At 38.9% G+C, this 15059-nt stretch overlaps 1 protein-coding gene across 1 annotated transcript in view; it reads right to left on the reverse strand.

The window, feature by feature from the left end:
- Nucleotides 1–999: 999 nt before the first annotated feature.
- The window catches only part of DCP1B (decapping mRNA 1B), a 42051-nt gene continuing 27991 nt past the window's right edge, over nucleotides 1000–15059 (reverse strand). Inside the window, exons 6-9 of the mRNA XM_042889414.1 lie at nucleotides 12357–12485; nucleotides 10765–11601; nucleotides 4089–4337; nucleotides 1000–1911 (exon numbers count right to left, since the gene is read on the reverse strand). Coding sequence (XP_042745348.1) covers nucleotides 1831–1911; nucleotides 4089–4337; nucleotides 10765–11601; nucleotides 12357–12485 — 1296 coding nt within the window. The 3' untranslated portion in view covers nucleotides 1000–1830. The remainder of the gene's footprint in view (nucleotides 1912–4088; nucleotides 4338–10764; nucleotides 11602–12356; nucleotides 12486–15059) is intronic.

The following is a 15059-nucleotide window of genomic DNA, read 5'->3' on the forward strand; positions in this document are numbered from 1 at the left end:
TAACTATGCAGCCCCATCATTTCTGAATTGTACTCTCACAGATAATCCAGAGTCACAGACATTTTGCATGTATTTCATTTCATACACACTCCTTTGTGCAGATTCCAACTTCTTTCACAGCAGAGAAGAAATTAGAATTAGGTCTTGCTGCCTTTAAGGTCTTTCTACCTGTGCAACACATTCTTTTCAGGGAACCCAATTTGGTAACAAATGGAACAAGAACACAACTTGCTCTCTATGAGCAACTTTGTGTAGGAAAAGTCCAGCAGTTTGGTAGGCACAAATCTCTTGGGATTACTCACTTGTGTATAAAACAAGTAGTTCCTCACTTTTTTTTTGCTTGTTTGTTTACAAATTTGCCCAAGGAATGTGAGCAATGCTATTATCCCTCCCCAAAGGCCATATATATGGGGAGTGGGGGTAACTATATAAATAGTTAGAACTACGCTAATTGAAACGTATGCCCCTATTTACACTGAAGAACCTTTCCCTCACAGCTGAGGCAGGTGAGCTATGCCTACATACCTACATCTATAGCCCGCCCAGACAAGTGTATACTCATTTGTGCATTACAGGCCAGACTCTCTGCAGCCATAAAGGAAGTATCTCCTCAGCAACAACTTGTGATTCCTAAACTGTGGCAAACTTGCACTTAAGCAGGAGATGCTGATGAAAATATAGAGAAAATTTCTTTCAGCCACTTATTTAAGGCTGGACGTTGTGTTGAGGGACATGGTTTAGTGGGAGCTACTGGGAATAGGTGGACGGTTGGACTGGATGATCTTGAAGGTCTTTTCCAACCTTGGTGATTCTATGATTCTATGATTCTAATCTCATTAATGTCTCTTCTGCCCAGCGTAAGAACATTTTAAAGTCACAGAAATACAACTGATCCCAGCAATTCTATATATATAGTCCACTGTAAAATAAAATGAAAACACCACAAAGTAGGGACTATCCATTTTATTTTCTTTAGAAATGGATCCATGAAACCACTGTGCTCCAGAAAAAAAAAAAAAAAAAAAACAAAAAACCACACTTAAAAAAAAAAAAACCAACTTAATAGAACTTTTACATCAGGTAGCCTCCCCCTTAACAAAGCTGCATGTTGCTTACAGTAATGCAGATTGGATCTGGAGTAATAGAAACATGAATCCAGTGCCACCCCAAAGCTATGCTGATAGCAAGTACATTCACAAACAAAACCCTCCCCCCTAGTTCATCAAAACACCTGCAGAGTTCTACAGCTAGCTAAAAATATTTCTGTTAAAATAGAAAAAGATTTCTCTACAAAATTTTGGGGGATAGTCATGACATTTCTTCTAAGTCTCTCTGCAGACAACTAAGTAAGGTGACATAACAGTTTACCTAAGACTTTCAGTTCCAAAATTTCACCGATTTTCACTTTCCTAAAAAAAAGTCCAACATTGCCACCATGTGGTCAAAAACGGGCATCGTTCATCGTGGAAGTCGCACGTGATATTGGAGGAAACGCACCCAGTCAATGAACAACCATGCTGTAAGTCAAAAACGAAACTGAACTCTGAGAACGGTGACTTTATGCAGGAAAACCAATTCTAAGTATGGGCCAGTCTACGAAAAATATTTTGCGATTAAGTCTTCAGCATTGCGACACTCCTCTCCCTGAAGGCACAATCCATTTCCACCCACTTGCTAACAAGCAAATTCTGTGTGTATGCAAAGCACCCAAGACCATTCATTTCTTTAAGTGTAACATTAGTTGAAAATTTGGAAGCCTTTTTTTCCTGGGATTCAGGAAGTAAAATTTCGTTGTTTTTTTTTTTTTTTTTTAAACCACCAAAACATCTTTCACATGGATTTCTTCATTGCTGCCTTTCTCACACTGAAGAGATACGCTTCATAAATAATGTTTAAGAAGTTGTCGTCGTTCTGAAAAACAAAACAATTGTTACTACAAAGGAGACATTCTTGAGTACACAGATAAGGTTCTTTTTTCATTTCACAGACAAAATACTTTTCAACCTTGCTCTGTCTTAAGAAGCACACAGCAGAAGGGCTATTTCCTGTACAAACATACATTCTATGGCTTGAACGTAATATATAACTGGATGGGAAGCACAACTCTATAAGTAGTAATGGATAGACAGAAAATAAAGTTTCTAAACTCACATTGATTTATCTTGACTACACTGCTCTTGCATGATACTGCAAAGAATACAGCTCAGAGCAACCTGATCTGACGCCCCTGTTCATTGCAAGGGAGTTGGACAAGATGATCTTTAAGGGTCCCTACCAACTCTGAGGATTCCATGATATAATCCTGTAATTTATTCTCTTTGCCCCCATTTACCTAACAGTTCCCTTAAATTTCTTCCATTAGTTCACTGATCATTACAAGCGTCTCTGAAGGAACAGTGGAACACTTTGGGTTTTGCTCCTATGCTAAATCCTACCTGGACAAACACTTCTATCTTGTTTATCACAGAACACCTTGGGCTTGAAGTAACTTCAAGTTCATCCAATTCCAACCCCATCCCAGAGGGAGGGCTGCCACCCATCCAACCTGGTCCTGACCACCTGCAGGGATGGGGCACCCACATCTTTTCTGGGCAGCGTGGCCAGGGCCTCACTGCTCTCTGAGTAACAAATTACTTTCTAACATCTCACATAAAATTCCCTTCTTTTAGTTTAAATCCGTAAGCCCTTGTCCTATCACCATTAGACTGTTTAATTATTTTAGACTTAATGCTCCTACCACGAACTGCTCCTTTGGCTCTGCTGCACGTTTCACTTTCCTCTTTAGAAGACCAGTTTTTTCAAGAACTGGCAAACTCACATTAAGAAAAAGTGTCTTAAGTAGCTTACGTAAACATATGAAGATAATTAAAATCAGGGCAGTCCTTGAGGAAAACCAGGAGCAACTGAGATTGTAGTGTTATATAACTGAAAATGCTAGCTAAGAAACTAGCAATCAGCATCATGTTATTAAGCAGTAAATGATTTCCAGGTAACACAGTTAATCCTAGCTGTCATCAAGAACAGCGGGACTGAAAATGCATTTTACAAATATAATTTCAGAGCACAGAATCTAGTTTTCTTTCACAAGTAGTCTCCTTTTCAATTTTGTACACAGTTTTCCTACTATCCAGATATTCCATGTACATAAGACAGAATACTACGATACTTTTATTTTTAAATCCAACATAAAAATAAAGAGGAAAAGGAGAAGAACATCTAGTGTCTTTTAGACATTGTTTTATTTCTAGGTCTATAATTTAAACTTCATTTTATATGAGTCACTTCAGCATTCCAATAAAGACACATCGTATTGCCAAGCCTTACAGGCATAGTTTGGCCTACAAATTAGACACTTCAACCTGTGCCTCCATTCATTATGTACTATAGCCAGTTCTTTAATTCTACAGTCTCAACCTCCACTCTTCAGGTATTAAGTTCAGAGCAAGTTACTGAAAAAAAAAAATCATAATCATTCATATAATCACAGACCAGGAAACAATAATGTCCTATATGCTGTTAATGCTTTCTCAGATTTAAGCTCGAATAATTCTAGCAAGAGGAATTTTAGCATTTCAAGTAGAGAAGTACATAGAACAGATTAAACTAGCATGTTGTTACTTATAAACATGTTAACCTGTATTTTAAAGTTGCTCACATTTCCCATCTGAGTTGCTCTTGCTGCTAGCATGCCTCTTTGAAGTATTTGCCTGCTACGATAACCAACCTTTACTTTGCTAGAAATTCAACAGGTATCTTTCCAGCTCTCAGGACAGCCTTTTGAAGCTTTCAGTCATTTTTATTCTTTTCCTTCAATTGTATCATCTCTTCCTAATCTCAAACTACATTGACTAATCACAGTGCATTTAAGCTAGCAGTATGCAAGAAGAGGCTATTACCTCCCTGGTCTATGGAATAGTGCTCAATTAACACAGCAATAAAAAGCACAATTCCAGCACATACTTAATTACCCCCTTAGTCTCTAAACAGATGAATACAACTCTTCAGATGACCAGGTGCTTAAGTGACCAGATGCTTATATTAAAATGGGAATAAAGGTTTAAATTGAAGTAGAACTCTTGGCACTTTACCTGGATCAGGTGTAGAAGTGTTTCCTGCAGCTGCATCTTTGTCACTGAGCTGCTGGTGATCACAGGTGGCTCTGGGGTTTGCAGTGGTAGGAGAAGGTTAGCAGAGCTGGCAGCAGGTTCTTGGTTTGATGCTGCTAACAGCCCACTTTCATTGGCTTTTGGTGCAGCAGGTGTGGGCTGAGTGAACACCATTGGGGACATCAGTAAGGTAGGAGTTACAGTGGCAGGAATGCGCTGAGGTGAGATTACCTGTCCACATAAAAATTATCAATTAAATAACCTAATTAATTAATTATATATGATTTGAGATTACTAAAGCTGCAGACTGATTAGCAACAGGTACAGAAACTGGGAGACTGGTATAGTTACACGAACCTCCAAGTTCAGGACTCCTATATGATTCAATTCCAGATTAAAAGGACCTCCATCCAAACTGAGAATGCAGTCATGAGTTCAAATACAATACAGTCTACCTGTCAGGCAAGCAATCTGAGTACAAAAGCATGTTATCACAGAAATTAGACTATTGCTGAATAATGAGCATTTTCAGAGAATGCAGGTGAGAAGTTTTCCATAAGGTCAGTAAGCCCTGAAGTTTGATAATATTCTTTCTTACTTGCAAATGCCAATAATAAATCTCAGTCTTTGTATCTAATACTAAAAAATACTTGCCAATTATCACTTCGATATATGTACATATATATGTGTACACATACACATATATACGTGCATATATGTGCATACAAACACCTCTATATTCTCTTTTTAAGTTAGGAGAAGTGAAACGAAATGGAGATTAAATGATTTATGTAAAGACCTGCAGTGAACTAGTGGCACTGTAAGAAACAGAACTGATTCCCAACCAATAGTCAGCTCATCAAAATAGCCCTCAAAGAGAAGGAAAATCCAGACACTGCTGAAGTTCCACGAGTTGTCATATCCATGCCAACATGCAAATATGGGTGTCAAAGAATTTTTACATTTCAAATTTGCGATACATCTCAGAACTGAAAAACCTGCAGGATTAGTCAGCACTAGCAGATATAATATATGGCATAACAAAGTTTATTTACTAAGTTTGTAGATATTGAAACTTTCTGCTGGTAATTCTAGTAATAAATCCTTATCAGCTGTCTCCTCAGCATTCAAGCATCCAATCTTTTTTTTCAAGGAACAGAATGCACAAAGAAATTAGTTTTAGCCCTCCATGCTTGGAGCTGGAACATGATTTATTGCTATTCCACGAAGGTGAAAGGCTACAGCATCACTCCGCTCTGTGTCCTGAGCTACATTTCAATTTTGAAGAGAAATTAAGACTAAGAAAATAGATCTGAAGTTGATCTCCTAGGTGTGCAAGACAATGCACGTGAACATTAAAAAGCATTCTTTCTTTCACTGGTTCTCTTAGCCCTAGCCACAATTGCTCTACACAAGACATTTCTGAGCAATATTAGGCAACAGTACAAAAAGAATAGAATAATGAAGACTGAGATTTCATGCTTGCTGGTGCTAAATTGAAGGAAGCAGAAAGACTAGGGGCCAGGACAGACCTACACACATTAGAAAGCATGCAATATGCGTCTCAGGCAAAAATCTCCCAGTACACTTTCTAGGTAAACATTGTTCCTCTGTTTCTCAAATACAGAATATTACTTAAAAATTCAACTCTCTACCTGCTACCTTTTTTTCCTCCCCTGTGAGATGACAAAGTAAATAATCAAGTCTATCTTACAAGCTCCTGAATGAATTAACAGTATTTCTAGCTTAATGCAGGTTTGCTTCAGGAAGTAAAGTGGCACGGACGTTTGTGCACCTACGCTTAAAAACCAATGCTCATTTTAGAGGAAAACCATCAGAAGTCCACGGGGCCATACTGATGTAGATTGAGACCTTCAGCATGTGCACACACATCGCCTGCAGATGTGCCTGTAGAAGATCGGCTGCCTCCGGACACTCATGACAGCATCTCTGACCTATTCATCCATGCAGCTTGAATAACTTCTCTTTAATTTATCCCAAGTAAAACTGGTGGCTTACCTGAAATCAGATGATTTTTCCTAATGTGATTTAAAGAATGCATATGCTCTGCAGGGTAGGAGCCTCCAGCAAAAGAGTGGTGGGGAGCAGCTGGAGGAGGTAAATAGTCTCACTAAGACAGGGAAACCTAAGACTGATGATGTCAAGGATCTAAACGATGAGTCCTTTGAAATCAAAAGACACTTACTTCTCTTTAGAGTCTGAGACAAACAAACAAAATTTGACACAAATTATGTAACAGATAGTTACTACTGTCCAACATACATGTGTTTTGTTTTAACAGACATATCAAAAATTGTTTATTTTGTTCTGGATAGAAACAGCTTTTTGGAAGAGTTTTCCAATCATATGGATGGTATATGGAATAAGCAATGCTGCCATCTACTGGCTACAGAGCTAATATCTACAGCTTACTGCAGTACTTCAAGCACTTGCCTCAGAAGAATACACGCATCTTTTATTCTCAGCCCATACTAAGTGCTTTTGTGTGCAAACATTAAAATGTATTTTCTTTTGCTAAGAGATCATGCTCAAAGCTTCTGCCATTTAAGAAACTTATGTGTAAAAAAAAAATATGTTTTAAAACATAAGGGCAAATTTTCAGTTTAAATTCAATTCAGATCACCTCCAGCCACCTGACAACTGATGCCCATCAGCAAATGTAGGGCACTGGACTGGCATTGCTAGTGTGATTCCTACAGAGCAAAGCTTTTGCCAAGAGCACTGGAAACACTCTGTACAGACATACAACCTTCAAATCAGTCTTTTAGCCTTGAGTAATTTTGTACAAGGCGTAACAGCCTTTCCAAAACACTACAGATCCCCTTCTTTCTCACAGAATCTAACAAGAGCAGCTTGTGCATCCAGCCTTCCCTGAATTAGCTCCAGCTTTTTCAGGTCAACACTTACATCTCTGAGTCACTAATAACAGAGTGGGAATCTACTGTCAGTTGTGCAGCAATAAAGTAAGAACAATGAAAAAATGTGCAAGATAGTCACTGCAGCACGTACTATTCCTCCTCTGAAGCACAAATGCTCACTAAGATATGTTTGATGTTGTGTATGGCTGCTAGCAGCTAGACGTTACAGCTGGCAAATTCACATAACACCACGCACTAAGAAACACATGGCGCTCCGGTAATGGGAGACTGGGACCAGGCCCTGCTTCCTCTTTCTGCGTGTGCAAAATTCCACTTGCATCAAGCACTCCTGTGGAACATCAGCACACAGGGGATGCCATGGGCTGTTTGTAGGGGCACTATTTAGAGCTGAGAACACTTCATCTAGGAAGGGCTCCAGAATTTTAAAAACAATTGCTGTTACAATACAGCCAATTATAATGCTAATCGTAACATTGTTTTGTCTCTTGGGTATCATCCAGAAAATTTTAATTGATGCATAACTGTCGAATCTGAGATTACATTTCATGACAAGTTTAACATATCTATTGCATTCTTCCTTGGCATGCTTATAATCTCATGCTGAAACTGCAGTTATGGTAACAGGTATCTTTGATGCAGGCATCACACCACTAGCTACTATGTACTGTACACACATTCAGAACATGTAACACAGTAGGTTTATGACATTTTTGATGGAAAATGCTCTAAGAAATCAAGTGAGTGGTATGCAATATAAGTGGACTTCTGAAGAAAAGATCAACTTGTGTCAAGGTTATTGTAAGCATTCTCAAAATCACAATTCTGATTAACATAAACACTTCAGCATGCATGAATCTATAACTGGCATAACTCATGCCTAATACTAAGCACATGTTTAAAAGCCCATTGCAGATTAATGCATTCTCATTGCATCCAAAGCACGTGTTACTCACTGTCTGCATAAGGAATACTTCTCAGAGTAGGGCTAGCATCAGACGAATGCTTCCAAGCATTATTCCTTAGCTTTTCATGTTTAGTTTTATTTTTCATTCTTTTGTAACTGGTCTTTTCCTCTCCACGTGGGAGAGCGCAGTTCTTACACCATATGGAGATGCAGAAGCCAATTTAAAATTGGACTTGTAATGTGTCAATTGTGGAAAAGACTATTGCTTTAATTTTCTCAGCACTGCTGATAGATCTGGGATGTTCCTGTAATGTGATTTTTCCAAACAACAAAGACACTGTCCAGATACCCTTCTATTCCTGTCAAGCGTTTTAGCATTCACTTTTTTCGTGTGCTGGATTACAGTAAAAGATGCAATACCAAAAGATAAGTAATCACAGAGAACAAACCTTTTGCCGTATTTGTCAGCAGAATCTACTTTGATCAATTTTGCATGAGCATGTGCAGATATATTGATGCCAACTCAATTTCACTCAGATGTCTGTCTGCAGGCGTGGCAGCGCTTAAAAGCTTTTGTCTATGGTATGGATGCGATTATAAAAACATTAACGTTGGTTTTAGAAGTTGTTTTGAATTGTTATCTTCAAGAATCTCTTCATATGGCAAATTCATGGTAATCTACGGGAATAAAGACTTATTCCTTAATTCCTATCCTTTTTTTCCTTTTTTGGGGGGGGGGGGGGGGGGGGGGGCGGGGGGGGGAAGGCGGAATCCGCTGCATGTCAGAGAGGCCATTCCTTCCATATTGCAGAGATTTAGGTGTCCCAAACAATTATTAGTCATACTTTCATCATTTTTAGTCTGTTTATTAAGTTTGATTATTATTATTTTTATTCTATTTATACAAAAATGTGTCAGAAACTGATCTAATGCTGTTTCGATAGCAGCTGTAGCTGTGTCAGCATAGCCACTCCTAGGCAACTTCAATCTTTTTGGACTGCTCACAGCCATGCAAAGTGGGATTTAGAGTCTCTTCAGGTTTTTTTTGTGTGTGTGTGTGTTTCTGTTTTTGTTCCTCCCTTTTAAAGCAAACTTGCAGCAATAATTCTAGTGGATGTGACTTCCACTAAAAATAGTCCGTTCTCTCAAGCTATTGCTCTGTTTATACTAAAGCTGTAAAATTATTGTAACTGCATTATTAGTGAGATCCTCAGCTCCTTTTTCATACTGAAACTAATGCTGACATCAGTTTTTTTCTCAAATATACACAAAGTCATTAGCCTCATCAGCATCAATACGGATTTTTCATTTGAAAACACATCAAGGTTTTTTCCCCACTCTCTACTGCACATACTAGCTTATTATGCATAGCCTGGTACTTGCCTCATTTCAGTTTTATCTTCCAAGTAAGAATGTCTTAAGTCTCCATTCTATACGCGCATTTCCCAGTGAATTGGACAATTTCTTTCATTTGTAGCAGGCAAGTTCCATTCCCAGCAAAAACAGTAAATTACTGTGACTCTAGATCCTCTTTCTACTCATTAGCATTTCACTGGAAAGTCAGATTGCCATCTGTAAGCAACTGATCCTGAAAAATTTCAGTGACTAATCCACCAAACGCTCCTTCACACAGACTCAAAATCATGCTAGTTTAATTGAAAGAATTAAAATAATGGTGGCTATTCGTTCTATCAAATTCATCTTCCTCTGACCTCTCTCATGGAATTAGAAATCATGATCTGTCAGTGCTTATGACACATGTAGCCCACGTGGCCCTTAATTGTAAATGGCTATTTCAGGCTCCTCAGGTGAAAAATAGCTTTCTAGCAATAAGGAGGATATTTGGAGCAATAGTGTTTCATTCAGCTATTTAAGAAGTTGCAGTAGATAAGCAGCAGAAAAAATAATGATTTATAATTTGGGTAAGTAACTTGTAGACTCCAACACAATATAAGGCTTATGGATTCTGTACCTCCTATAGAGGACGTAAAAGGGACTTTAATGCTCATCCTCAAGCAGAGCACACATGAAGACATTCAAATGTGGAAGTTCCTACAAAGAATGACACTGTTAGCAGTGAGCAGTTGTCTAGGATTAGACACTTAGTAATCACGTTTGAGGTTCTCCTAAAGGACAGAAAAATGTACTAAGTAGAGACGCGTCATCTCTTGATGTCTCCTGAATTTTCTGGCCCCAATATCAGGGGCACAATCAAAAGAACTCAGTATTTTGGAGATTTGCTTTTTTTTTTTTTTTTTTTTTAAATTTTATTTTCCCCTCTTTTTAAGACTTTCATGCACAGGGCAAATTTTCAAAACAATATTTATTGAATAAAAAACCAAAACTGCTGTACAGTTTGGAGTAGCGGTTATGGTCCAAGACAATGAATTCGGCAATGTAAAAATAATTTGAAAGCCTGTTGTTAGAAAGCAAGCATCCTGTCAGCATCTTTAGCACTTTTAGCAACTGGCACAAAAAGGAACACTTACCTGCACAGAAAAAGTTCTGACTAATTTTGTGAGGAAGAAATACTATTATACTCAAAACATTACAAAGAATGGCCACTGAAACCTACATGCCATTTCTAAACATGTCTGAAAAACAAAGAAAAGCTACATAAATACTACCCCTTGTCATTACTGATGTACAAGAGACATCTCCTTTGGTATTTAGAATATCACTGCTCAGTAAATTAGAACTTCCTTATGCTGTTGATAAATTATCACCTGCAAAATGAGTCACGTGTGCAAGACAGCAACACATAGTAAGGCAGAAAGAAGAATATACTGGCCAAAAAGAAACAGAGAATGGCCCTTAAAAACTTAGAAAACTGCTTCTGAAATTGTTTATTTACCTGAAAGAGAGAGCTCTGCTTTTCCGTACCCGGTGCCTTTTCTATCCAGGAATCCAGTGGTTTCAAGGTGTTGGTGTTCTGAGTAACAACAGGAAACTTAGCTGCCAAGGTTGGTCTGCTGGATACATGCAACTGTTCTTGTTGCACTATCTGGAGCTTCTTCAATAACTCCTGAGGTGATATCACCCCAGAATTGGCTGTCTGATTGCCAGAGAGAGAAACTGGCTGTCTAGGAAGTTTGGACTGTTCTTTACCAAGCGTCTGAGACTCTAAAGTCTGACCTGGCAGGGAACCATTGAAATATACCAAAGGTGGCTGGGTCACATTATTCATCTGTGCTGCTGGTGCTCCAACAGCAGCAGGAGTCCTGCTGAACACAGAAGCCGTTGAGTTCACAGATCCTGTCGCACTGGGATCCATTTTAGTCATCGACCCTGACTGACTCTGCAATTTCTGTAACAAGCTCTGAGTACCAGCAGCATCCTGAACTACGTGAGATGTTGCAATGCCACGAGAAGTCACAGGCTGGAAGAGTCCTGTGAAAGTCTCACCCACAGGGTGGATATTGCCATTTTCACAGAGTCGGTTCTCAGGAAACTCAGCAAGCGGGCGAAGGTCTGTCCCACGCACCATCAGCTTTTGAATAGCAGGGCAAAGCTGTTTCTCTGCACAGGGAGAATGCCTGCTAGGTTCTTCATAGGACAGAGAACGTACCACACCCTGCCTAACAGGAAGGTTCTCTTGATGCTGTTTATTAAGTGGTTCTGTGACATCTGTTTTCTCTTGTTTTCCAAACAGGGCTGTCAAAGACAAGTGCTGTGGTTCAGGATCCGCATTCTGCAAAGGGACAAAGAAAAAAATCTTAAGTGTAGTTATGTCACACATGATAAATAACATTAAGTGGTGACAATATTTAGCCAGCAGTATTCAAGAAAAAGCCAAGAGAACTGCTATGCTCTTTTCTCCCTAGAGAATTTCTAATAGTTCAGTCACATCAGAAGGGCAAGAGAACAGTTGTCAAGCTGCTAATGTGGGAGAAAACCAGTGAATCTGAAAGATAGCAGTGGTTTCACTTTAAATACCATAAAAGAGCACCTACCCTTCCAGCCATCCGTACAACATTAATACAGAACAAAAACCTCCCCCTGTGCAGAGCAAGGTCACTTCTGGTACATCTCCTTGTCACAGTTGACTGAATTCAGCTTTTGCAATATGGTATAGTTTGAAGATGCTTTTGTAAAAGCAAAAGACTTTTAGATTACCTAAAATTCCCTTGAAGACAACAAACACAAAAAATGTGGTTCATCAATTAACTACACCAGCTTGGGATCAAAGCAGCATCTCAACATTGAAAAACAAGGTGGTTTTTAATTTTTTTATTTATTTTTAACTGCTGCATCAGGATGCTACGTCTCAGTACTCAGATTGGTGGGATGGAAGCAGACTTTTTTATATATAGATTAGTTTTGCATTTAAAACATAATCCTTACTGTGGTTTTACCGCAGATTCTTGCATTGATCTGATCTAATTAAGTACTCTTGGTTGGCTACTTGGTTATAACACTAGTCAGAACACACACAAAACACTTTACCTTGCTTTGCTGAGATATTCGTTGATGTTGATTTTCACTAGGCTTCACTGGAATTGGTTTGATTAGGTTGGGGTTGTTACAGATTGCAGAGGAACTAGTTATTTGTTTTGGCTCAGAACAGGTCTTACACTGAAAGAGAAAAATCAGTATTTTTTAGTAACTGTTATTGTACTTTTCCTCTTAGTTCGCTACCACAGTAAAATCCAGACCTAGCTGGGTATTCAGTTAGCAAAAATGACAGCCCTAGCACCATGAGGTGTTATGCTGTTGAAAGAACTACAACCTGATTTTCTAAAATCAAAAGACATATGTAAAAATAAACACTTAACTCCGAGGTTTTTTTGAGCACAAGGTTTCCCCTTAGCTTGAAACTCAGTTCTCATCTTTGGCTTGTCCTGCACTTAACACAAAATCAATCTGACATGTTTTTCCTGTACTGGGAGTCAGCAAGACCTTTAATAGTCTCAAGTAGTTTAGATACAGGGATTTATGTACACACACAGAGTATTTAAAATGCTTTTTGCTAAATGCTGAAATTTTAAAATCAAATTCTATTACATAAACATTCCACAATGTGGGAACTCGTACACTCACACAGAAAAATAATTAAAGATTTAATCAAGTTGTAGATTAGCATGTTTACCTATTATATATGATGGAATTAATAACTGTATTTATAAATGAGCAGGCAGAGACAGACAACTAAAAGTAGTCAGAGACAAGAGAGGCCATCGTTTAATTCAGAAAATGTGCAGAAAACACTGCATGAAAGAGAAAGAAAATACGGAATAGGAAAAAGTGAGTAACACAGTTCTATTTACACTGTATCCAAAACAAGAATCTAGTCACCAAAATTAAAAAGTACTGAATGTACAAGGAATGCTATTGTCAGTGTAATAGAAAATAGTACTTCAGAAGTCACTGTCTCTAGATATGACTGAAACCAAGAAACTGTGAAGATATATATATATATATATATATATATTTTTTTTTAAAGGTACCTTCAATTTAGGACTAGAAGAAAACAAGTACTCCTATCTTCAAGGAAGGGCAAGAAGGAGTATTTGCAGAACTTCAGGCCAGTTTGCCTCACCTCAGTCTCTGGGATGGTGATGGAAGAAATCTTCCTGGAAGCCACTTCTAAACATGTTAAGGAAAATAGCATGAGCAGAAGTAGCCAGAATGGATTTACTTGATCAACCTAATAGCCTTCTTCAGGGAGATGAGTGACTCAGTGGGTAATGGCAGAGCAGTGTATATTGTTTAGCTTGATTTTAGCAAAGCCTTTGACACTTAACATCCTCAAAGACAAACTGATGCAAAAATGATGCAAACTGAAGATTAAAATGCAGGCTAGGTAAGCAGACAGTTAGGACTGAAAACTGTCTGGTATACTGGACTCAAAATATTGCTGGTATCAAGTCCCACTGGGGACCAGCTGCTAGTACTATTCCCCAGGGCTTGATATTTGGGTCAATACTGTGTAACATAAGTAATAACCTAACTGATGGAACAGAGCAGGCAAGCAGAGGATGTAAAATGAGACTGTGTGGTCAGTAGACCCGGTGGTTGTGGTGCCATTCAGAGGTACATCATGAAGTTCAACAGAAGAAAACTGAAGATGAATAACCCTATGCACCAATACGGGCTGGGACCAAATGACCAGAAAGTAGTTTTGCAAAATTGATCCAAGGCTCCTGGTAGACATAATCATAGAATGGCTTGGAGTGAAAGAGATCCCAAGGATTATGAAGTTCCAGCTCCCTTGCTACAGGCAGGGTTGCCAACCGCCAGATCAAGCACCAGATCAGATTGCCCAGGGCCCCATCCAACCTGGCCTTAAACACTTGGAGGGATGGGGGATCCACAGCCTATCCGGGCAAACTGTTCCAGCATCTCACTCTCTCTGTAAAAAAATCTTCCCCATCATCTAATCTAAATCTCCCCTCCTTCAGTTTAAAACCATTCCCCCATGTCCCTTCACTATTAGATTGTGTAAGATTTGATTTCCCTCCTGTTTATAAACTCCCTCTAAATATTGAAAGGCCATAATGAGGTCTCCCTGCAGCCTTCTCTTTTCCAGGCTGAACAAGCCCAGTTCCTTCAGCCTATCCTCATAAGAGAGGTGCTCCAGCTCTTGGATCACCTTTGTGGCCCCCCTCTGGACCTTCTCCAAAAGCTCCACATCTTTCCTATGCTGGGAGCCCCAGAGTTGGATGCAGTACTCCAGCTGGGGCTTCATGAGAGCGGAACAGAGAAGGACAATCACCTCCATCACCGTTCTGGCCATCTCTCTTCTGATAGAACCCAGGATACCACTGGCCCTCCAGGCTGTAAATGCACGCTGCTAGCTCACGTCAAGTTCAAAAGTCAACAGGTAAAATATGGAATACACAAAATTATGTTTAAATGAAGTAAAAAACTTTACTATAAGGCTGTTCAAATACCAAATGGACTGCCTGAAGTGCATGGAAATATTCAAACCATGAATTAACATGCCTCTAGGCAACGTGCTTAAAGCAAATGAGGCTGGACAGAACTTTGAGATACCACTCAATAAGCAATAAGCACAGGAACTCCAAGGGAGGTTAGTCTGCACTACTCAAAGAAATTATTTTCATAGATTCTTTTCAGCTGACACATTGTTATCCTTGCATTTGAGGAATCATTTTTAAGCACATGAAGACACATGACTGAATTATT

Source organism: Lagopus leucura, unplaced genomic scaffold, assembly GCF_019238085.1.
Source record: "Lagopus leucura isolate 7727_CA_CO unplaced genomic scaffold, USGS_WTPT01 Super-Scaffold_100159, whole genome shotgun sequence".
Lineage (NCBI taxonomy): Eukaryota > Metazoa > Chordata > Aves > Galliformes > Phasianidae > Lagopus > Lagopus leucura.